Source organism: Erythrolamprus reginae, chromosome 3 (assembly GCF_031021105.1).
Source record: "Erythrolamprus reginae isolate rEryReg1 chromosome 3, rEryReg1.hap1, whole genome shotgun sequence".
NCBI classification, from domain to species: domain Eukaryota; kingdom Metazoa; phylum Chordata; class Lepidosauria; order Squamata; family Dipsadidae; genus Erythrolamprus; species Erythrolamprus reginae.
In genome coordinates, this window is record NC_091952.1 from 128,205,784 (window position 1) to 128,231,519 (window position 25,736).

At 41.8% G+C, this 25,736-nt stretch overlaps 1 protein-coding gene across 1 annotated transcript in view; it reads right to left on the minus strand.

The window, feature by feature from the left end:
* LMO4 (LIM domain only 4) overlaps positions 1–8,865 on the minus strand; it is a 15,876-nt gene extending 7,011 nt beyond the window's left edge. Inside the window, exons 1-2 of the mRNA XM_070746613.1 lie at positions 8,043–8,865; positions 5,103–5,341 (exon numbers count right to left, since the gene is read on the minus strand). Of these exons, the coding sequence (XP_070602714.1) occupies positions 5,103–5,338 (236 nt within the window). The 5' untranslated portion in view covers positions 5,339–5,341; positions 8,043–8,865. The remainder of the gene's footprint in view (positions 1–5,102; positions 5,342–8,042) is intronic.
* Positions 8,866–25,736: the final 16,871 nt, after the last annotated feature.

Sequence of the window (25,736 nt, forward strand, 5' to 3'; positions counted from 1 at the left end):
AGGACCCGCTTCAAAGTATTTATAAGAACCTCCATACAAAGATCCACTATGCACGCATATTAGTTTTCACCTTTCCATGTCCTATGATCAAAGAAGTCATTTAGAATAGCAAAAGGCGAGGCTGTTTTAGATATGTCTGTAGAACTAGGACCCAAGTAACAATGTTATTCTAATTAAAGGCTCTTTTTAGTGCTATGAAAGGTAAACTGAACAATGATGTGAGGGCTCTTCCTCTTAAAAAAAACCATGCACATACCCACACTTTTCCACTAAAGACTGTAAAAACATTTCACAACATCTTGTGGAATAACAGGGGAGTTGGGTATGCGGATCTACTGGAGTCAAATATAATCTTTCCAATTTTACTGGGACTCAGCTCTTCCACAGGACTGTGTGGTATAAATTTCCCCAACTAGAGGCAGCTGTGTGTTTGAAATCTAAACTAAGCAATTTTTAATCACCACCAAAGTCAAATGATAATCCTAAAAAACTACCTGCTCATTTACACTCCATGCATAAAGCCTCATCCTAGAACAATTTGTCATTTTTGCAAAAAGAACATCTGCAACTGAAAATTATAATTAAAGATGCTCTTCAGATATTTAATATGTAGATTTGGGCTACTAAAAATAAAATGTTCAGGCTACCTACAATTTAAAAAACCCTGTAATTTGAGGGTTGGTTTTTTTAAGAGAATTGCTTTTATAAGGTAGCGGCTTACTGGATAGTTTTGGAAGAATTTTATTTCTTTCTTCAGTAAAAAGACAATGACTGTTAACTACCTCCTTGGCTGAAAAGTTATTTTTACATGGTTTCTATGAGAAAGGAAAGTTAATTAGCTAATCAGGGAGACTGTCCAGGACAGTATTTAATTTAAAAGGCTGGAGGCTTTAGATACTAAATTAGGAAGCTATCAGTCTCAGAATGGACTTTAATGGCCTCTTTTTTCCCCCCTTCAACTCCAGCAATGGGGGAGAAATACCCCAGGTCAGGCTAATTAAAGCCAGGGGACTTTTTAATTGCAATGACAGAAGTGGTTTTGGTTTCCTTTCTTTGGGTCCCGCAGTCTAAGAAGGTTGTTAATATTTCAACATTTGGACAACAAAATCAATCACCAACATTGCAAAGTTTCCTATATAGGGATGAAGGAATTCTACAAAAGAACAGCCACCTCAGCATTTAACTCCCTTCCCTTCCCTACCACCATCCGCACGGGTGTTGGCATTTTTAAAGCAGGGCAGGTAGGAATGGGGTGCAAAGAAGTGGATGAAAGCAAGGAGCTTCTTGTAGCTCAGGTGCTCAAAAAGGTAGCCACATACTTTGTTAAGTACATTATAAAAACTATCACCCCCCAAAAAAGGCTTTTGAGAAATGTAGAATTCAAGTACCTATGCACTGATAGCTCACAACTTCTTTTGTCCCTTGCCCGGAAAGGAGCAGCCTTAGAAAGGCATATCCAAAGCTATGGATCCAAGGCATTGGTTTTCCAACTGCGTCCAAATTCTGCCCCCCATGTATTATATGGAACGAAGGTTACCTATAAAATGATGCCTGGAGCCAAACTGATTAAACATACTTTGGCATAACTATAGTTCCAGCATTTTAAAAGCACCAAAGGCTACAGATACCAAAAGGGGGGAGGAAGGAGGATGTGCAAGTACTGCATTAGGGGGGGGGGGGGGGGGGGGGAGAAGAAAAAAATATCAGCCAAATTACGCTTGGTTAATTCAGAGTAACAGATCTGCCCCCAAGTGAATTGGAGGCCTTGAATTAATTCTGTTATGACAAATCAAGATAAACGTTCCCCCTAAATTGCATGCGATTTAATTAATTTTTGAGATCCTGGATTTTTTTTTTCCAAGCTAATAGTTCACATGCTCCTGTGCTGTCATTGTGCTTGAGTGGGCAGACTTCAAAGTGATATTAAATAACCAACTATTAGATTTACCTAGCACGTCCTATTGGAAAAATGCCATTTAATTACCTAGCCTGTTCAATTAAAGGGACAGCATTCCCTGAATATAGCAGCTTGCTGTTGATTACCAGAAAAATGAACTCGGCTGCCTGGCGGCTCCCTTGCTTTTCCTCTCCTCCTCAAATAGCTCAAACTGTGGACAACCACGTGAATGGCAATGAGCAGCGAGGAGAAAATAGAGTATCTTTTGCCTGTTGAAATAGGGATCGAGCGCCTGCCCTGGAACGTCAAATGCACCATGGGCCTTAGCAGGGTTAAGTAGGTGGAAGAATCTGAATACTGTAGTCCATTCCATCCAAGGACAAGACCATTTGATCTTAAAGCAAAATAAAAAAGAGATGGGGGAAACCCTTTTCCCATTTCAGCCTTCCCGAGTAACAGATTTCAAACAGGTAACAGATTTCAAACAGGACGTGTTAAACTATATTAAGGAACCGTGGATGTAGCAGAGATTGCTGCTGAAGCACTAGCCCTTTAAGAAAGACTATTTTGCTTCCCCACCATCCCACTTTTCAAATCTACCCTAGCCAATTCTCTTCCCTTGCTCTCTCCAAGGCCAATTTTGTTAATTAAATGTTTTGTTTGCGACACCACTCTCATTCATTTCGGACACGTCATTCCAGGCAGATCTAAGCCAGGGATGAGATCTCATTAGATAAAACCTATCAGAACTAAAAGAAAATGGAGGAGACACTAATTAAAGCTCTTAATTGTGCAGATTCACTGCCACACTGCTGCTGCTGCTTTATCTACAATCTCATGACTGGGAGGGCTGCCCATTACAGCTTCCTTTCCAGCGCCCCCCCCCCCCCCCAAATTACTTAGAGTACTATGGTTTCACGTTAAGAAGCCAGGGAAAAAAAGTCAAGGGACTCCCCCATCCCTTTACACATGCACACAAGCATCATTAAGCTGTTTTGAGTCCCGTTTTTGAAAAATTACAGTTCAAAGTCACAGTAAAAGCCCCTTGATTAAAAAAAAAAAGTAGGGTGGGGGAGGCAAATCTACTCCTATCACAGTCTTAAAGCAGTCACAGGCTTTCATTTCAGAACTGAATAATCAATTCTCTTCTCAGCTTTATAATGAAAGCATCCTACTGTAACTCTAATTAAAATCATAGTTGGAATTTCTGCACGTAGCTCATAGGACAAAAGAGGACTTTGGGGGACCGTCCTTCTAGTACCTCTTGTTAACCTTTCCTCTCTAAAAACCTTACCCCACCAGATCGAATGCTGATGAAAATGGTTGCATCCTATTTCTTGACAGATTAGGGTTTCCGCTTACTTGGTTTTGGATACCAATGGAAAATCTGGTCTTTTTATATATCTAGATCAGTAGTCTTTTGTCTATGGAACAGATTTCCAGAAGCTCAGCACGTACTTGATGCATTAAAATGTTCTGATCTTCATTTTACCTGGCAAACTACTTGGTTCTATAGAAAAGTCAGGCTGATGGAATAAAACCAGTTCAAATTTACCATCTGATAAAGAGCACTGTTTTAACCACCCGAAACCACACCTGCAATATCTTTTGGCCATATTTAAAAAAAAACACAGCTGAAGGACAGATTCCAATAAGCTGGTCTGAACTTGCCTTAGGGATACAGTAGGGAACTTCTCTTTTTAATTAGTAGTGATCATAAGAGGTTTGTTTGACGGTTTTAGCAGAAAGAGACAAAATCTGTACTGTTCATTGAATTTGAACAGTAGTGTCAATTTTTCCACTTCAAACAAACCTCTTTCTCAAACCGTTCTGCTCTATTTAATTAGAATTATGTCTCGCATATGTAGTTGCTTCAGACAGGGATCAAGAATACATCTGTGCAAGCTTGCACAAACTTGTGTTTTACCATTTATTCTAAAAAATTAGATGCTTAGCAAAATTAATATTGGAAGCCGCCTAAAATCTTTTAATGACTTTTTTTCCCTACATTCTATTTAACTGGCTGAAAGTGCCTGCAGTGAAAAAGAATAAACAATAAATTATAAGCAAGCAAAAATCTCTCTAGTGCATTATTCTCAGATGTCACTTATAGGGGAGCCAAAATTCAGCACAGTACAACACCTCGTAGTACTACACAGTGCTACAGTCCAATAGAAATTCCACCAGTAAAATGTTAAAAATATTAACAGCCAAACACTAACATCTGAGGCAGGAGTATAAGCAGAAATATTCAACCATGAAACCACTTCTTTCACCCTTAAAACACTTTTGTAAATACAATCTATAAAGTCCAAAAACAAAGACTACTGAGACAACACCCAATATGCTTTCTTTCTTATTTTTTTTACATTCTTTCCATGTCAAAATTGGGGGGGGGGGGGCGAGAGAGAGAAAAGGAGGCTGTTTAATTACTGGCTGCTGAACTAGATCACCCCCTCAAAGCATTCATGTGCATCAAGCCATTTACTCAAATTAAATGTGTAATCCTTCAAAATGCCTCCTTTCAAATTAGTTTGAAAGAGCTGAAGTTCACCTGAAAAGATCCAAGTAGGTACCTGACCTCTTAAAATTCTTTCTGTTAATTGCAACAAAAAGTAGTTTGCATTAGGGAAAAACAAAACTGATGTAGAAAAAGTGAGGAGAGTGCTTTTTGTAACTAGAGATATTTAACTGTTTATTCATCTACAACCAGTATTCCTGAGCTACTGAAAAATAAGCCCTCTAGCAATCTGAACATAAACATTACTAATGGGCTACAATTTTGAGTGTGTGTCACCACCGCAACAGATGATCAACACTTTTACAACACATATACAAAAAACCCTCATCATTTTAAACACCTTTTATTGAAAATACCACAGCTAGCCATTAATTTATCCATTCACAGTCCCAGCTAGCTCTTATCCTTTTTTTTTTTTAAGGTGGCAAAGAAACTCAATTCTACTTGCGCAAGATAAGTTTTAGCAACTAACTGTGAGGTGGAATTCTTAAAAGTTCAGGAGTATCTCAAAAGTTCATTTATTCACACCTCTCCCAACTTTTCTATTGTCATCCTGAAAAAGACATGCCCTTACAAAATCAGGCTTCTAGTTCTGAATTGCTACCTATATACAGACAAGGCTATTTCTAGTTCAAACTTTCTTTTGTATCTCTGCATCTTCTTCTTTCCCTCTGCCCAACTCACCTGATATAGTCATTTCTGCACAGGATCATGCCACTCTTCGTGTAGCAAGATGTACCGATTTCTCCCAGCTGGGCTTGGCAGCAGGAGCACTTCAGGCACCGACTGTGCCAATAGCTATCCATGGCATAGAGCAAGAAGCGATCAGCAATCTTTCCCCCGCAGCCTGCACATCTTTTCCATGAGAGGGAGCCACTGGTGACAGGGGGCGGTTGCGAGCTGCTGCCCGGGTTCACCATGGTCTGGATAGGGGGGAAAAGGAAGGAAGGAAGGAAGGAAGGAAGGAAGGAAGGAAGGAAGGAAAAGAGAGAGAGAGAAGAGCAGATTAATTTTCAGGCAAACAGTTTAGGAAAACAGGGGTGCAATTTGCCTGCCTAATGCAGCACTTCCTAAGGGGAGATGGGAGAGAGGAGGGAAGGATGAGGAAAAGCCACTTGTTTACTTTTCTAAGTCTTTGTTCTGAGTTAATTAGCCACATCCCTTCCAAGTTGGCTAGTGGTGCCCAGTGACAGTTTTAGCTCGCAATGCTCCTGTCAAACTTAGAATGACCTCCGCTTTGTTTGTTGCCAAGAAAGTACACACACCTGGAGTCACACAGTCTACTTGGCCCTCCCAGATATAAATGGTTGGGGCCCACACCACTAAAAGGAGAAGGGCAGAAAAACCAGCTAGAAAAAACACCAATTACAATTCTCTCGAAGCACGGGCCTTACTACTTCTGATGTTGAGAAGAGTTCAGGAAATTGTTTAGTTCTAGGTAGGAAAGTAATCTTTTGAAAAAATCTAGAAAGTTGTGAAACTGGTTTTTCAAGGTCTCCTTTTTCTTGCCATTGTTATCTGCAGGGGCTCCCAACCATGATTGTCCTAAATGTATTTGTTCTAAAAAAGATCAAATGCAGTGGAGCCCCACCTCCTGAAAAAAATAATAATGGATCACTAAACTTTAAGAAGCCTGTTAACTTCCTATACAAACACAATCTACCTTTGTTTTGCTAATCTGCCCTTGATCAGCAATTTAAATGCTAAACACTTTGTTGCCCTAAAAAGGAAAAAAAAACTTTTTGTGGTAACAGCAGAGGTATAGATTATTCAAGTATGCCCCACTAGGAAACAGCTAGGCATAGCTGTTTGAAAAATTGCTGTTTTTGTTTAAAGATTGTATACACACACTCACACTGAGATGTGTTTGTTGCTTTCTAATAAACACTTCTAAAAGCAGGGCAATGGAGAGATTAATAATAGAACCAATTCCATAAAGCTTATTCTAAACAGATTAATTTGCTCCAGTAGCCAAAATAGGAGTGCCCCTTCTGTCATTTCTGTAATAAAATAGCAAGTTATTTGCTGCCAATTTAGCAGCCCATTTTGCCTTTGTCCTTCCTAAGCTTGCTCAAGCAAAGGCATCTATTTATTTAATAAGATCCCCCCCTCACCCCAAGGGGAAAAAGTGCAAACTTTCTTGCCACTTGCCTAACTTCACTACAACAGCAGCTTCAGGTTCCTTAAAATAGGCCATTTAAAAAAGAATAAAACAAACAGGATTTCCTTCAAAATAACTCCTGATCATACGTTTCAGATGACCACACAATAAACCAGACTGAGAACTGCACCAATTAAGTCTGTAACTAAAAACCCCAAGACTTGGGAAAGAGAACCACTCTAAAAGCCATTAGGCATTGCATTTCTCTGAATGCACCATATACCTTTATGTAAATTGATTTCTGATGCATTTAACTCACGGAATGGCCTTTTGTTACTACTTCCAGCAATATGAATCTGCATTTCTTACTTTTATTTAAAACAAACAGATTTCAAATTATGTAAACCCTGTGGAGATAGTCTGTAGACAGATAAACACAAACGACCGATTTTCTCTCTCTCACACACACACACACAGAGCCAATCTGCTTTGAAAGGTAAATATTATATATAAAGGAAACGTTACAGGGACAGAAGCGTCCAGTAACCCCATTAAGCTTAAAGCTCTTAAGGACAGGCAATACCTTAATGCTGATTAAAATCTAAAAAGAGGCCAAATCAGGAGGACCGACCAGAAAGTGACTCCCTGATAACTAAGGACAGGTCCTCCTCAAGTTTCATCTGGAATTGGAGGGGTGACAAGAGAAAAGAGAAGAAAAGCTTTTAAGTTAAATAGGCTTACTCTGGTAATTACACAGCTAAGCAATTTAGGTCCCGGAACGGAGGCAATGAAACAAAAAAAAAGAGAGAGAGGGAGGAACGAGAGAGAGCGAGAGCTGGCAGCTAGAGGCAAAACACACCCTCCCTCTTTTTTTAACAACGTCTCTGGTGATTTTAATGGAGACCGAGGGAGGAACGAACGTAGCAGCTTTGCAATTTGTTGTGCAAAAAAAAAAAAGATGCTTAATTCACGGCTTTGGTTTTAATTAGGTTTGATTCATCAAGATTTCTCGGGAACAAAAAAAGGAGGGAGAGGAAGAAAAAGAGAGGGAGGAAGACACACACACACAAACCCCTCAGCTCGCTTCATAGTCTCTCCCCAGCTCCCCCCCCCCCCAGCCAGACCTGCCACTGTTCCCAAATAACATTTGGCTACAAAGAAAAAGTGGGGTGACGGTCCTCCTTTCCAGCTTCTCGGGACTCGCATGGGGGAGGGGGGAGATTCGGGCAAAGGGGAAGCTAGTTGCGCGCTCGGGTCAGGGCGCTTTTTCCCGCCCCACTTCCCCACCCCGCGGCTACGCCGCCGCGGGGCAGCCCTGGCAAGGCAAGGCAAGGCAAGCAGCCCTCGGCGGGTCCCGCGAGCAGAAAAAGACTTGGCGCGGTGACTTCCAGTTCCGGATCGGGATGTGGGGAAGGGAGGAGACGAAGCGGGAAAGGGGGCCCGATTGGAACCGGTCCAAATTTTCACACACACACACAACCTCCCAAAAAAGAGGTGACCCCCCCCCTCCCGGCCCGTCTTACCTGTTTCCCCTCTATGGTGCAAGAGGCCGTGGATAACGTGGCGGAGGCGTCGGGAGACGGAACGGCTTGCTCGCCCGAGGAAAGAGGCGGAGGAGGAGGGGGGAGATCTGTAGCCGCTTCTTCGGAAAAGCCACCCCTGAAAGCTTGGGCTGGGCGAGATCTCTCAAGCCCGGGGGGAATTCCCCGGCCCCACGGCTAGCAGCAGCGGGGAGAGCGGGGTTGGGAGGATAGGGGGGGGAAGAGGGCAAATGTCCGGGGAAAAGGCTGGCTTCAGCCCCGCCGCCGCCCGCTTCTTCTCTCCCTTCCTTCGAGCCCGGCAACCGAGAGCTTAATTCGCGGCTGCCCAGCGAGCGAGCGAGCGCGGGCGCCTTATTCTTCGTCTTCTTCGCCTGCTGCTGCTGCTGCTGCAATCGCTGGGTTAAGTTTTGGCAAGAGGTTGGCCGCACTTCTTCGGAGCGCGCGCGCCCGCCCGCTCTTCCCCCCGCGGCCCCCTTTTTTTCCCCTCGCCGCCGCCGACACCTCTTCCTCCTCTCTCCAGCCCTGAGGGAGCTCCGGCGGCTTTGCCTCCCCCCCAAAAAAGCGACTCTTCGATGCCCAACTACGGTCCGGAGCCCGAGCGCAGAGAGAGAGAGCGCGAGCGGGGAATAAACAGCCGCGGCGGCTGCTTTCTCTTCTTTCCTCCTTTTGCTGCTGCTGCTGCTCCTGCCGAGCAGGAGCCGTGGAGGTGGCGGCGGCAGGACGTGCAAAAATAAAGGAGGCCCCTTCTCGCTAGCGCCCTCGCAGCTTCTCTGCGCCGCTCTTGCCCATGTGTTACTGACAGAGCAAAATCCCAACTGCTCGCGGCTCGGCCCCGCCGCGTCACGACGCCTCGCCCAATCCGCCCGCAGCTTGTTCAGGCGGAATAATAAAACCTGCCAATGGGGAAGAAGACAAAGGAATGAAAGGGGGGCCAGTAAAGGGAGAGGTAGGTGGGGTGGAGAGGAGGCGCGCGCGGATGTGATATGGGGGGGGGGGGAGTGAACGCAGGAAAGGCGGAGTGGGGATGGGGCTTCGTTAAGTCAGCTCCGAAGCAAGCGGCAGAAGCCTCAGCAGGCTGAAGGAGGAGGAGGAGGTTGTTGGCGCCGCTACTGCTGCCCGGGCCGCTCCGTCCACTTCTGTTCTTCTCCTTGGGACTGGAGACCTTCTCCGCCTTAGCGTGCCGGAGTGTGAGGGCTGCCCGGTCCTCCCTTCAGAGTCTCCACCTTCAAGTGTACTCCGGGTGCCGTCCGGTCCCTCAGTCACCATGTTCGACCATGTTTGCATATAAGACCACTTAAACATAAAAATCGAATAAATCACTATACACGTACGTACGTACGTACATACATACATTCAGACACACACACATACATATGCTTATTTCTTCCTAAGATCCCATAACGGGACTTAAAGGCAGGAGCGTCTCACTTCAAGGGAAACACAACTTGAGACTCGCAACAGACGTAGACTTCGAAACCAAAGAGTGTGTGCAGGTGGGGGCCGCCTCACTAACACAAACCGCCTTAAAAGTCGGCTCTCGGGTGGGGGAGGGAAGCTGTGCGACGTTCCCATTGCAGCCCCTGGGACGTGTGTGTGTGGTGGTGGGGGGTATTTTACCCGTTTTGCGCAGCTCGACGTGTGGGGAAATGGCTCCCCCCCTCTTTCGGACTTTCTTGTGAGCGGGCCGATAAATGGGGAATAAGAGCGCGAAGCCGCCTTTTGGTGTCGGACTTGTTGAAACGCGCGGCTCGCGAAAAGGGCCGGAGGATTGTTGTTGGTTTTTTTTGTCCCTCAAAAATGTGCGTGGCGCTGTGGCGGTGTCGTGGGAACTGTGGGTTTTTTGCAGGTGAGGTGCGAGGAAGCTCTTGGCATGGCAACAGGGCAGAGAAAAGCGCCCGTGTGCCGAATCAAAGAAGCGCCTGAGCGCGTTTCCAGTCCCTTTTTTTTTCTTCGTGCCTCTGCCGCGAAGCGGAATATGGGAGTGTCATTGCACACGGGTGCGAGGGACACTTCTTTTTAAGTGCTTCTGCGAGTCTCCGGTTTCACAGAAAGGTCGCTCCATGGGGACGGGACTTGGCCCCCAAAGAAGCTTCTTTAGTAATTTGTGGAAAATCTCAGTCACCCAGATAGTGGTTGTCCCAAAGGTACTTTTTTCAGGAGGCAACTGAAGAAGCTTCTTGGATGAGAAGCGAAATGTCTTCAAGGGGGGGGGGGGTGAGTCCAGCTGCCTCCTGAAAAAGTACTTTTGGAACTCTTTTAAAGATTATTTCCATTATTTTTCTTTCCCGTTTCTCTGAGTCACAGCAAAAGAGGAAGGGGAAAATCTCCTTTCCCCTTAGGTGGGGCCGTTTTCCCCTGATAGAGTGAAGGGGCATTGAAAGCATCCCTTGGAGAGGTTAGACAACTGCACCACAGACACCCGAGATGTCCTTGACACTTGCCCACAAGTCTTCCGGGGAAGCTTCTGGACACCCATATAAATTGGTCACCTTGGGGTTTAAGGGCTGGGGCTTCTAAACTGGAGAGAAGGAGCACATTAAAGAGCTGCTTCTTCCTCCAATTCCCTTCCTCTGAGGGAGTGGAAATAGAGAAAGGATACTTTTGCCTGCCATTTCCATAAAAAGAAAGTTTTTTGTCCGATCAGTGGGAAGACTAGGAGGGTGGGAAGAAAAGTGATGAAGAACAATTTCCTTGCTACCAGTTCTCTGTTCTAATCTCCATGGGGTTAAATAAATGGCAGTGGAATACTCTGCTTCTCCCACTCCTATGAGAAGAACTGAGTCTTTGGGTGCCTGCATTGCTGTCTCCAACCATAATTTGGCAAGAGATGCCTTTTGGGCTTGAAAGGAGAGCCCTGGGGCTTCTGCCCAAAGTCAACTCACCTTGAAAATCATTGGCCTAGAATCACCTAGGGAGGTGTGCCCAAGGCATCCTCAAGTGACCAGTGGGAACTGGGAAGGTTATTGCCTCTAATCTTACCTTGGCACAACATGACTCAGACACTCAGAGTGGGCACACCTTGGTTGCAAGACAATGGAAGATAGTCTTTTTTTACTCAGATCACGAAAATATAGGTAGAAAAACTCTTCACAAGTGGTTGAGCATCATGTCCTTGACGTATACATTGATCATTTTCAAACCATTGCTGGCACAAAAGCACTTCAAGCTAATATTCTCCATTTCATTTCTTCCTTGTGAATAGCACAACACAATTCCCATCATCCACAATTTATGACAATACAAATAAAGTATTTAGACATTTATTTGTCAGCTTTTATGTTAAGAATTGTGAATACACTCGTACTAGCCTTGCCAATCCATATATATAGCTTTCCGAGGCTCAAAAAATTAAATCTGTAAAACCTAGCTGCCTGATCACCTGATACATTTTAATTCATTATAGATTATCAAAAAAATTAATATTTGCAAACCTTTATAAAATCTAAGCCTTGTATGCAAAGAGTTTTTTTTATTATTGCACAACATTATGAAACATATCTCATAAACTCTCCTTTATATCTCTATCTTCTCAGTTCTTCATAACAATTCCATTAATTTGGATTGAGTATTTAGAACACATCATCAAGAATAAGTAGAGAGTTTGGGGTAGTGTTTAAGGCACAAGGCTAGAAACCAGGAGAGTAAGTTTTAGGATACCACTGGGCACAAAGCCAACTGGGCTAGTCATTTTCTCTCAGCCCTAGGAAAGAGGCGATGGCAAACCACTTGCCCGAAGGCACTTGTCCAGGCACACTCTGGGAATTAGACATGATTGAATGGAAGAAAAAAAATCAATAAAAGTATAACTTGTTCCATTAATATAGAATGATCCTCATCAAAGTATCAGTCTTCAAATTACTTCCAACTGAAAATCAGTTGAATAGGACTAAGTATTAACACGGATCTTAAAGATAATAAAATAATGGAGTAAAGCCTCTTCCTTTTTTTTTTAGCCAAAATTTCAAAATTTAGGAACTGCTTGGATGTTCAGAAAGTTAACATTTGTCCAGTTCTTCATGCAATGGACTTAAGGTTAGAACAAAATTTGATCTTTTGATCAGTTGACTTGAGAGAGGGGGGCGGGGGGAGAAAGAACAATATTCCTCTCATCAAAACAGTAGTTATTGATTTTAAATACTCCTTGTTGAAATCAATGGGGAGTTCAGCTTAAAAATTAATGCTACTGTAACTCAGTGTTATTAATACCCTATAAAATTTTAAAAGAGGAATATGTTTTACATTTGTCTGGCAGTTAACAATGCATCGTGCCATTTAAAAAGGCAATGCCATCATTCTTTAAAACAAACAATGAAGCAAACTTCAGCAGAGCACAGACTAGTTAAAGGAATTAAATATCCCACAGTGTAAAATTCTAATGAAAAAATGAAATATTAATTCCATGAATAGGACAGTTGTTGCATCCCATACATAACAAAAGTTATGGGCAAACATCCTCAAAGAGGAAATATTAATAAAGGAAGCCTTAAGTACATAGAATTCTGCACTTTCATGGAACTTTTAATAGGTATTTTATGGTCTGCCTTGTTGAGTCAAAGCCTCTAAAAAGAAACATTTGGATGGTAAATGGAAGGTTATAGAAATCAATCTTTAATTTCTCAATCTGGTTTAAAGATAGCCTACTATAGTCAATCATTATTTAATGTGATCACCTGGGATCAATTCCAGTAATCAAATTGACATGTCCATATAGTATCTTGGCAATAGTATGGAAACAGCTTGCATTGTCTGTTTTGGGAATGTATTTTGAGCTTCTTGACTAGTTTCAAAGCATTAGTTGATTTAAGTTTGTATTGTACTCAAATTTAACTATGATTAGGCAAACCACAGTGACCTGTGTCACATGTAATGTTAAGCCTTAAATGATAGTTTATATTCCACAGTGATCGAGTTTTATGCTAAGTAAGGTTACATTGATTGATGAATTGAGCCATTGCATCTTACTCAAAATCATTTCTAAATCGGAGGGAATCCAGCAGCAGTTAACAAACAAGGGAAGGCGGTTTTATGAGATGTTTATGCCTTTTAAAATTTGTCACTTGGAAGGTGTGCTCTTCCTCTTCCTAGTGACAAATTTTCCTCTTTAAAATGATAAACTTTTCCTCACTTTCAAGTAGGGCAATCAGATTTAAGCTGTATAGGTCTGGATGCCCACTAGATAGCAGCAGAAAATACATACAATTTTAACACATTGCTGTCATCATATGGTCACTGTAATACCATAGCTCTGCTTAGAAGGATTTTGTCAGGATATAATATGATAATGTTTATTTTGGTCAGTGACCAGATAAAATAAATATATGCAAACAAAACAGCAGGAACTCATCTACACAAACACGGATAAGGATAATATAGAAGGAACTGTGCATCCTGCCCCATGCACATGGATAAAAGGAAGATACACAATATAATGACATGGATCCCAGACAGGTAATAGCTAGTGAACACGGCGCCATTGTTTTAGTTAAACATGGACTGAGGTCTGAGAATCATTACGTAAATTTTTAAAGCTAAGTACACATCACATGGGGAAACTCCTATGAGAAAGTTGGGCTGTTTCTAAATATGACATATTAATAAAAAACCAATCGATCATCCAAAAGGTTAAGACCACCATTTAAAAAGTCATTTTTCTTCTATGATCAAGCTGATAAATTTTCAGGTCAACGATAAGACCCAAAAAGACTCAGAGCTGTTAAAATTGGCTGTTCAAATAAGCTGGTCCCAAACTAGTTTTTAGACTTTAAAAGTAGTGACCAAAAGGACTGACAATTTATAATGTGTAGAATGAAAGTGTGTTTATGGGTATGTAGTGAGGAAAAAACCACAAGAAAACCTTAATACTTTCCTGATCTGTATCTGTGTACACTGTACAGTATCTGTGTATCTCTCTCTCTCTCTCTCCTCCTCCTCCTCCTCTCTCTCTCCCTCTCTCCCTCCCTCCCTCCCTCTCTCTCTTTCTTTCTTTTTATTTCTATTTTTGCATAAGGGGTATATTTTATTTATGACCTTAAACAAAATATCAGCCACCATTCCAAAACCTCTGCTCAGGGCAACATAAAATAAAAGCAAAACAAAACAATAAATCAGAGAACTTTCCTAGACAATTCAGCGCATAGCCTGCAGACCCAACGACATGGCATGGTGGCAGACCTGTGCTTTTAAACATGATTCTTCCCCAATCATATATAAAGAACAAGAGAAGCCTAAAACAAAAGAAAGACATAATACTTTCTCCCCCACTCCATGTGCCTTTTGACTGAATTCATACTTTACATAGCAGCTTTTTTCCTCTTAAAACCATTTAGAGGTCGCAAAAACCATCAGTAGCTGATTTTTATATATAAGACACTCATGTTAAAGGGACAGAGAAAGACGTTTGTTTTATTTGATTAGCTAGCAACTATGCCCTCTTCTGCTTGACATGTGTCAAATACTAGAAATAAACTTGCTAGTTCAGGGCAGAATTCAATACAGGCGAGTGGTTCATCACTTGTTGCCAAAGCCTCTGCTTGGACATTTTTGTAAAACTCTATTTTGCACAAAATAGAGCAATATCACTATTTCACATCTCTCTCTCTCACACACACACACACACACTGAATTAAGTGTGTGTGTGTGAGAGAGAGAGAGATGTGAAATAGTGATATTGCTCTATTTTGTGCAAAATAGAGTTTTACAAAAATGTCCAAGCAGAGGCTTTGGCAACAAGTGATGAACCACTTGCCTGTATTGAACTAGCAAGTTTATTTCTAGTATTTGACACATGTCAAGCAGAAGAGGGCATAGTTGTTAGCTAATCAAATAAAACAAACGTCTTTCTCTGTTGGGAATTTTCCTTTCAGAGCCAGGGATCCAATTGATGCAATGGTGGCAAACGTAGGCTGCAATTGTGAAAAGTTGACGTGTGACCTTATTTCTAGACTTTTAAATAAAGACATCCTCTATTTGAAGGGCTGCCCAAATCATGTCCATGATTTATAAATGCAGTGTATTTCCATCTAGATTGTATGCTTTTACCTAAATTTGCATCTATACCTATAAGGTACATGCCTTTTAAAGACACATCTGTCTCTCTCCTCCTTGGTTGTGTAGACAGATGTGACTTTAAAAGGCATGTACCTTATAGGTATAGATGCAAATTTAGGTAAAAGCATACAATCTAGATGGAAATACAGTGATCCCTCTATTATCGCGAGGGTTCCGTTCCAAAACCCCTCGCGATAATCGATTTTTTGCGATGTAGGGTTGCGGAAGTAAAAACACCATCTGCGCATGCGCGCCCTTTTTTCTATGGCCGCGCATGCGTAGATGGTGGAGTTTGCATTCCCCGCCGCCCACGCAAAGGGGAAACCCCGATTCGGCTCCTCGCTGCTGCTGCGCTACCGAGCAGATCAGCTGCTGGGCGGCCGAAGGAACCTTCCCTGGGTCTTCCCCCTCTTGCTGGCGGGCGGGCGAGCGGCAGGCATCAGCGAGGAGCCGGGGTTTCCCCTTTGCGTGGGCGGCCGGGAAGACCCAGGTTGGGGGTTCGGGGGGGTGCTGGGAAGCCCCCCAGGCCGGCTGCAACCTTTTAAAACAGCCGCGCCGCTTCCCAGCTGACTCCCGAAGCCAAACCCGGAAGTGGTTTTTTTTTTAATTAATATTTTTTTAAAAATTGCGATATAGCGTTTCGCAAAGATCGAGATCGCGAAACTCGAGGGATCACTGTACACCGCATTTATAAATCATGGACGTGATTTGGGCAGCCCTTCAAATAGAGGATGTCTTTATTTAAAAGTCTAGAAATAAGGTCACATCTCAACTTTTCACAATTGCAGCCTACGTTTGCCACCATTGCATCAATTGGATCTCTGGCTCTGAAAGGAAAATTCCCAACTAGACACTTCCTGAAAAACTACCATTCAGACCTATTTTGCGATGAAAAGCTGGGGTTCAAGTTTCAGCTCCTCCTACTGCATTTCCCCCCGTTCAAACTGAGGCTCCCCCCCACCCCCACTTTGTCCCTTGGAATCTCCCTGAAGGATTCCCTCCTGGAATACTCTTCAGGAGAGTCTCTGATTTATTTGCAGAGAAGGCAAGAAAGTGCAAGGGATAAACTAGTCAAGGCACATTCTGATGGAGCCTCAGGGCCAGGCTTTTCAGATCTAGATTACAAAACTCCAGACAGACACCAGACAGAAGCAAAAGTTACTTTTCTCTATTTCTTTGCTGTCACCTAGTAGTCGTCAAGGTTATTCCAATTGTACAGAAACTATAAACTACAAGTCAGACTGCATTCCAGTGGAATATATGTAATTGGCATAGAAAAAGGCTTAAAGTAAACCATGTGAAGGATATTTGGCCTTGTGATACTTGCATGTTCCTCCTCCTCTATTTTTTTTTTAAAAACAGAGCACCTTGTTACTTTTTTCTTTTTGTCTCTTTTTTGTCAGCCGGAGATTATTTCATGTTTCCGGACCTTTTAAAATTGGGATAATTGGTTTTATCTAGCTTTTTTTAAAAAAAACTGCTTTCTTTTCCTTACATTTATTGTAATTATAATAATTATCGTGATATTGGGCAACGTGAGAAATTTTGTATAAAAGGGCAACATACAAATATCTACTATGATGATTTTTAAGTTATATCAGCTAAAGAATTTCACTCTCTGTAAAACTATAGAACAGTGATGGGGAACTATTTTTGGCTCGGGTGCCAGAAGAATGCGCATGTGAAAGCATGCAAGTGTGCACGTGCCCACATCCATAATGCAATGCCCTCCCCCTGCGCATGTGCACAACCCTCATGCTGCCCCCCTGCACCTGCACACAACTTCTTTGTGCTGCTTCTCCCCCACTGCCCCGCACACAGTGGTGGGCTATGAGCCAGAACCCTAAATTGCGCTCGCCGCCACGGCTCGTAAGTTCTTGCAGGGCCAGCGTGATTTTGCTGCTGCACCTGTGGAGGAAGCAAAATTGCGCATGGAGCCGCAGGTGAGTCCATGTTTCAGCATGCGTGAATGCAAAAAACCCTTGCCGAAACATGGGCGCACCTGCGGTTCCGTGTGCGATACTGTTTCCTCCACAGGTGCAGCAGCAAAATCACGCTGGTCCCATAAGAATGTATGAGCCATGGTGGCAAGCGCAATTTAGCATTCCGGCTCCTAGCCCACCGCTGCCCGCACATGAGCACAGGCCTCACTGAAGCCTCTGGATTTCTGGTAGGCTCACTGGGCCATTTTTTGCCATCCCCAGGGTGCAGGAATGCCTCCTGAAGCCTGGGGACAGCGAAAAACAGCCCAACAGACCAACTGGAAGTTTGGAAAGAAGGCATTGCCCTACGTTAGCTCCAACGCGTATGCGCATGTTGGACAGCTGATTTTTTGGGCTTTTCTGCTGCTTTTCACCATCCGCAGGCTTCAGGATGCTTTCCTGAACCCTGGGGCCAGCAGAAAATGGCTGAAAAGAAGGCCGAAAATCAGCTGGCCATGCACGCTGGAGCTGACAGAGGGCAACACCTTGCATGCCCTCAAATATGGTTCCACATTCCACCTGTGCCACACGTGCCATAGGTTCACCATCACCGCTAGAGTAGAATAATTATTTTGATTCTTTCCCTTCTCCATGATAACATAGCAGAGATTTGGGAGCAAGTGAGATTTGGGGGTCTTCGGAGAAGGGCAGCATAATAATAGTAATAATAATAACAACAACAACAACAACAATAACAACATATAGTTTAACCGTCCAAGTTTAACCATCAAAGTCAATATTTTGACAACCATAGGAAATCAAAAGCCTTTTTCTTTGCACAGTTTGCCTTGTAACAAACAAACCTAATTATATAACGAAAAGTGTCTTTGAAACCGGATTTTTGTTAAGAACATTTTGGAAACTCCCGTGTCTGTCCTAAACTCCTTCATCACAAATGATCCATCTTATTATAGGAGAAACAAGACTTTGTTTAGGCTTGCACGAGGACTTTTCAGTGGCATATAAATCAAAAGTGTATCCTGTTTCTTTAAACCAATTATATAGCAATTGAATACCATTGACTTTGCATTCTAAATCAAATTGTTATTGTTTTGGTTATAATTATTTTTATTACTGATGATTGAGGAGTTTGAAAAAAGCCACTTCAGCAAGCATATTTCCATCTGTCATAGCATTTACCCAAACAGCCTCGGTGATAGAAAATAATTCTGTGACATAGGTCTCACATAGCAATAAGGCCAGTTTGATACAGTCCTCATGGCATTGGTTGGAAACTGGATGTCCATGAGTTCTAATCTCCATTTTGGGCATAAAGCCAGCTGGGGTGAACTTGGGCCAGTCCTTCTCTCAGCCCTAGGAAGGAGGCAGTAAGTAACAAGCCCCTTCTGAAATCTTGCAAAGAAAACTGCAAGCACTCTTCTTGGCAATTGCAAAGTTCTCTGACACTATCGCTATAAGAGTAACTGGTAAAGTAATAGGATGAAATATGGTAGCAGGGTCATTATATCAGAATAATGCTTTTGGTGATTTGAAGTTTAATATATCGGTAGCTCCTTTTTAAAATGTGGGAAAACACAGCTATAATTCCCACTAACAGTAACAAAAAAACCTAGATGTTCTTGAACCACAGCGCCACCTCTTGTTATTTTTTATTGCTGCAGCTTTGACCAGATCTAAAAGAGGATTATTTTTAAGGAAAATATGATGACATTCCTCTGAAGTAAAAACATTTCTGGACAACAAATTAATTTTTTTTAAAAGTAATCCATTGCACTAAACTTGTGAATTTAAAGCTGGGATGATGTTCATATTTATACATTTGTTTCATGTTTATTTGCTTAACACTGCTGTCACCTTCAGCCTTTTCAGCCCTGTCTATCAAGATATGGTGCCAGGGCAAAATTATACAATTTCATGCTTTGGGGAAGTTTTAAATCTCAACAGCTTCATCCAGGATGGCCAAAAGCAAGAAATATATGTTTATCACATTTTTTTTTAAAAGTCCTGGAAAAGTAAAGTTTCTTTTGAGACAAGCCTGAATCCTAGATATAGTTTGGACTCTATGGAAGAATAATATTTTGTTTTAGATTTTGGTCTTTATCATTGAATAATATAGTTGAATAGAAAGATCTTGAAAATATATAAGATCTTGAAGATACATACATAACTGCTATCAAAGTCTTGTCCCAATGCCTATAGGTTGTTGGGGAAGTGGGTGTGGAAGGAGAGAATCAGGCTCAATCCTAGCAAGATGGAGTGGCTATGGATATTGACACTACTTAAGTCTGGGGATTTTACACTTTTATTTACAGATGAGGCTGCATTGCCCCTTTTGGGACAGTGCATAATCAGTATATTCTACAGGACTCTCAGCCCGAGGAATATGTGGAAATTGTAGCCAAGAAGACTTTGTTATTAGTTGCAAAGTCATGTCCAACCCATCACGACCCCATGGATAATGTTCCTCCAGGCCTTCCTGTCCTCTACCATCCTTCGGAGTCCATTTAAGCTCACGCCTACTGCTTTGATGACTCCATCCAGCCACCTCATTCTCTGTCATCCCCTTCTTCTTTTGCCCTCAATTGTTCCCAGCATTAGGCTCTTCTCCAGTGAGTCTTTCCTTCTCTTCAGGTGGCCAAAGTATTTGAGTTTCATCTTCAGGATCTGGCCTTCTAAAGAGCAGTCAGGGTTGATATCCTCTAGCACTGGCTGGTTCGATTACCTTTCAGTCCAAGGGACTCGCGGGAGTCTTCTCCAGCACCATAGTTCAAAGGCCTCAATTCTTTGGCAGTCAGCCTGTCTTATGGTTCGACTTTCATAGCCATACTGTCAAGTGGAAGCAATTCTTTGATTTGGAGACTTTGGCCTGCTACATATTATAATGTAGAATGTATTAGTGCTGTGGGAATTTGGGAGAGGCTGCTGCATGAGGGAAGTAGAAAGATAGCCATAATTCCTTCTAGATTTTTAAGGTTGGTGTAACATGGGCATACCTAGGGAAGCCCATGATTGCTCTTGCAACTGCATTTTGCATGATCTGAAGTTTCCAAACACTTTTCAAAGGTAGTCCCATGTAGAGAGCATTACAGTAGTTGAACCTTGAGGTGATGAGGGCATGAGTGACTGTGAGCAGTGAGTCCCGGTCCAGAGATAGGTGCCCCCTCCCCTCCTGCCTCTCCAGCGTCAGGTGGACCAACTGTGTCATTCATGCCGTTCCCGTTTACCTTATCCATACCATAATCCCACCCACCCCACCCATCCCAGCCATACCAATCATTCATTCCATACATATTATTACACCCACTCCACTTATCCATCAATTAAAAATCCCCCCAATACTTGAATTAAAATATAAAATTAAATATAGAATTAAAAATACAGATTAATACTAATTAATTAATAATAATAAATACCAATTACTCCAAAATTAGTACTAATAATAAATAGCAAGGATTTAGATAAAATCAATTAACTTAATTTACACTAAAAACTTACACTAAAAGCAGTTCATTAAAAAAAATACAATACATTAGATTAGTTCGAGAAAATTTAACAAATTTCTTGATCCAAAATACTTTTGAAATACCAATAATAAATGAGCTATTTAAATTTCTCTGATCTCTTATATATAAAGTATTGTATACTTACCAGTCCTGTGAAACATTTTTACTAATATATTTACCAGCATGGTCTTTGTATGGTGGACATAGACATTTACATCGGACATCCTGAGAGTTCTTTTCAACGGTTTCCTGACCCGCCACCCACGCCAGAGCCAGCAGCGCCCACAGCAGCGACCACCTGTGCTACCTCGGCACCAACATGGCCAACTTCTCCCGCGCCAAGCTTTTTGGCTTCCTCAGCGCCGCCAAGGCGGGCCCAGAGCCCGCAGCCTCGGCTCTCCGATCATCGAAACGTCCGCCCCCGAACAATTGTTAACAATTGTTAACAATTGTTATTGTTATAATTGAATTAATTGCGTGTAATTGTCATAATTTCATATACATTAATTTAATGTAGATTAAAACATAGGGGACGGACATTGTGTTTCCAAAATGTTTCGAAATTTGCTTATCTCTGTATCTAAAGAGTCCTTATGATTGTGTGTGTGGGTGTGTACATACATACATACATATGTTATGTGTCCATTCACAGTTGGCCATTAAAAAATTCTATTCTATTCTATTCTATCCTATCCTATTCTTACATACATACATACATATGTGCATACCAGTAATGGGCTGCTGCGGGGACACAGTGGTGGGTAGTAAATTTATCCACTATTTATTGAATACTTAATAGTTTTTATATTGTTCTTCCTTCTCTAGTACCTTAGTATGTTCCTTAATTACTTTTAAAATAGGAAATAATTAAATAATGTGTTTTTATCCATAAATGCTTTAATCATTTTAATCATTATCTAGAACTAAACTTTTATAGCAATTTAAAAAATCGAGCTACTTGCCTAATCTGTTATCATACTGAACCTTGTGGGTTCAGTACAAATCTTAAAATGTTACTGTGCTCCTCAACAAATAATACTGTCAATTATTTCTCTTTTTTGTGGCTGTTCAAATAATAAGAGCCGGGGGGCGGTGCAGCAAGTAGAGTGCTATACTGCAGGCCACTGAAGTTGACTGTAGATCTGTAGGTCAGCGGTTCAAATCTCATCACAGGCTCAAGGTTGACTCAGCCTTCCATTCTTCCAACATGGGTAAAACAAGGACCCGGATTGTGGGGGCAATATGCTGGCTCTGTTAAAAAGTGCTATTGCTAACATGTTGTAAGCTGCCCTGAGTCTAAGGAGAAGGGCGGCATAAAAATCGAATAAATAAATGTGACTTAATCAACTGAAAAAGAGTCCAAGCACCTATTTTATCTTGGTCGGTAAGCCACTCCCACCCAGTCACATGACCTTTAAGCTCCTCCCCAGTTACATGATTGTCAAGCAACACCCGCCTGATCACATGCCCAGCAAGCCACTCCTACCTGGTCACATGACCATCAAGCCACACCCACAACATAGGCTGCCACAGTGTGGCAGTAAAAAATTTGGCAGCCCATCTCTGATACACATATACATACATACATACATACATACATACATACATACATACATACATACATACAAGAAAACTCATGTCCCATTGGGTCATCATTTCAGAGATATCCCCTTACCTAATCACAAAAACAGAATGACCAAAAGAAGCAAAAACCCCAATGGGAGCAGGAGCAACTTCCAACTTTGTGCTAACTTCTCATTTCCTCGCAGGACTCTGATAAGGAACATTGAAAGTTTTCTCCTTTCCCCTTTACCTTACCTCACTTCACTTTGTTTTCCATCTGGCATTACACAAACTAGATAGTATGTTACCTAGTTTGAATAATGAAACATCTGCAAGAAAACAAACAAGCTCAAAGAACAAAAACCTGTCCAATTTTATTTCCTCAGGAGGCACGGATCCCACATTTTGGATGAATTCTGTAAGTTTGTCCATTTGAGGTACATACTTTTGCCCTGTCATGCAGTATTTTACCCAGGTTTTGTTCTGTCTGGGTGCCCCCAGACTTCAACACCAACTGGAAAAAGCAGCCAGACACGCTGGTAAAAGCAAAAGCACTTTATAGTTTGAAAAATAAACACAGAGAAAAACCTGTTCTTCCCAACAGGCAGGCTATGAGACTTCACAGCAGAGTCCTGATGGCCAGACAATACAGCAGACTTCTTGCTGGCACACCCACCACTGTAGAGAATAAGACCCACACCTTTTCCCCCCAAGGTTTCAGTATTCAAAGTCACAAACCAGAATTCCAAGATGCCAAAGATCACAGCCAGGTCCCAGGACTCCCAAAGATAATACTCCACAAGCCAGGAAGGGTGGGTCTGCCTTTTCAGCCTTTCCAGAGAGCACCACACCCAAACCCAGCTGTTGCCTCTTTAGTGCTGAAAGTACCTGGCTAATTGTCCCCTTCGTTGTGTTGCTCTTCTCTGCCGGAGATCAATTATTGCTTGTGCATTTTCATCTAAGGAATCCAGGCTGCTTGCTGGGGAGAGCTCCCCCTCGGGGGACTCTGGCTGTCCTCCCTCTCCCTCAGCCTGAGATTCCTCCTCCCCGCCTGCCTGAACCTCCTGTTCCTCATCCTCCCCCTCTGAGCAGGAAGCCAGCAGAGGATCATCCGTTCCCTGAGGGGCCTCAGACGGAATCACAACAGGTTTAAGGTTAAGGACAAGGATTTTAGTGGTGTGCATCCATATATATATATAAGGAGGGGGGAACATATATACACATACATGAATATGCACACAAATAAGAAAAAGTATCCTCCATTAGCCTTACATTTGCAATGTGAATTGATGTAAAATGTGTCTAATTCTCTAAAATCAATAAGATTTAAACAGTGCTTTCATGTCTGACTAGATCAATCATGTCCCTTTTTTTTAATTTCTCACATGCAGCACAATTCCATGCATGTCTATTCAGAAGTTAGATCCATTAAATCAAATAGATTTTACCCATTTGAAAACATACTAAATTGTGGCTTTCATTATTCCTGCACAATTTAATCCTGTATAGACCTTTCAGGTTGCAATTCTACACATAATTATATAGGAGAACACCCATGAAAGTCAATAGGACTGACTTTTTTAGTTGGCTGTTTTAAACAATTTAATAGTATGAATTGGTTATCCAGAGGCTGGACAGGAAGAGAGGTCTTGCTATATTATATGTGCTAGAATTCAGCATTGGCACTCTATACTTTATATTATATAGGATACAGTTAACAATTATTTTTCTTAAAAGTAGAGTAATTACGATTCAAACATTGTTCCATCTCACTCTCCTTGTTTACGGTCTGTGAAAGTGAGAAGGAGTAGAGTTAATATCTTGGCTGGAGTCATATTCATTGCTATTTGCAGTTGTTCTTAATGGTCGGAATTAACACACTTCTCCCCAACCTTGGGATCAACTCTGTGAGATGACACAGCAATTGCTACCAGGAAAGTTTATGGAGAGCATAGTAGTTGGCCAAGAAGCACCTTAGATAGGTTGTGCTTTGACAAAACCATGGCTTAGGACCAGATTGTTTACAGGAGTGTCTTCTGCCTCCCATGTCCCAGCAACTGAAGAGATCACACAGAATTGGACTTCTCCGTCCAATTGCTGTCGGCCAAACAATGCCAGCTGGCGGGACTGCGGGGAAGGGCCTTCTCTGTTGCAGCTCCTATCCTCTGGAACCAATTCCCCCCAGAGATTTGCGCTTTCTCCATCCTCCTAGCCTTCCAAAAGGTTTTAAAAACATGGCTGTGCTGTGCCTGGGGCCATCGAACAATAATATTCTGCTCCAGTCAGTAGTATGAATGATTAATGGTTGTATGTTCTTTTTATATTGGGGTTTTAACTTTGTATTTGTTTATATTGTTACATGCTTTGTGGATTTTTTTTAATTTTTGTGTTGGATTTTATCGTTCTACGCCGCCCTATCATCCGTCAGGAGAGGGCAGTTTATAAGTTTAACTAACTGAATGAAGGAATGAAGGAATGGATGGATGGATGGATGGATGGACGGACGGACGGACGGACGGACGAACAAACAAACAAACAAACAGCACTTCATTTCCTGAATTTACCAAAAGCCTTCTTCTCTTCACAACTCTCAAACTCCGAGGTTCTCATGGGAATTTTAACAGTTCAACCTGTGAGTTGTTTTCTCGTGACAGATTAGCATCCATAGGATTGTACCTTTGAACTTCAATATGTCTCACAACTGTTCCCCAATCATTTGCTGTGCTTTTTTTTTGTTACTGAACCTTAATAGGATATTATTGCTCTATAGAAGGCATAATATTCAAAAATAAGCTTTCTCCAACCTGTTGCCCTTCAAATGTGGCATGACAACTAATGCAACCCTTGCTAACATTTCTTCACTCACTTTGCTGCCTGGAACCTCTGGAATTTGTCATTCCAGCACACTTGGGGGCTCCAGATTGAGGAAAGCTGTTTTAAATTATCAGACCATAAGAATAAACAGGTATAGATTTTTAAATAAATAAACCTGGCTAATTTAGTTAACCAAGGATTTTTGTTTTAAGTAAGCGATCCATTTTAAATGACACAATTGTGCTTCTCCACATCAAACTTTGTAACCCAATTATTTCTGATAAACTATCATGCTTTTGAGGCTTGACCTTGCTTCAGTAAAAACCCAACGTTTAACGTTTTCTTTTTTAACAATTGATCAAATAATACCAAAATTGTTTTGAAGACTTTCCCATTACAAAATGATTATTCTGTAGTTATTTTTAATATAGCATTAGTCCAAAGTATTCTACTTTTACAATGCAAACCTCTCTCTGTTTGCAATGCAAAATGTAAGCATTGGATTTCATCCTATATTGTCTCACTGCCTCAGCTTCCTTTGATGCTGTAAGAAAAGATAACCATAAAATGAAGATCATAATATAGAACAATATCTAGGAATAATTTGCTCCAAAGGAAGAATAAGAATTTTAGCTTTCCCATTATTTCTGCCAAGCAAGTTAAAACATTCAGAGGAAATTACCATAGCACTCAAATGTGCACATACTCATTTATTGTTTCATTTTTATTATTTGCTTTCTTTCTGCCCAGATAAATATTTAGGGCAACATTAAAATTCCTGCTTAACATTTGTGTCCCATTGTAAA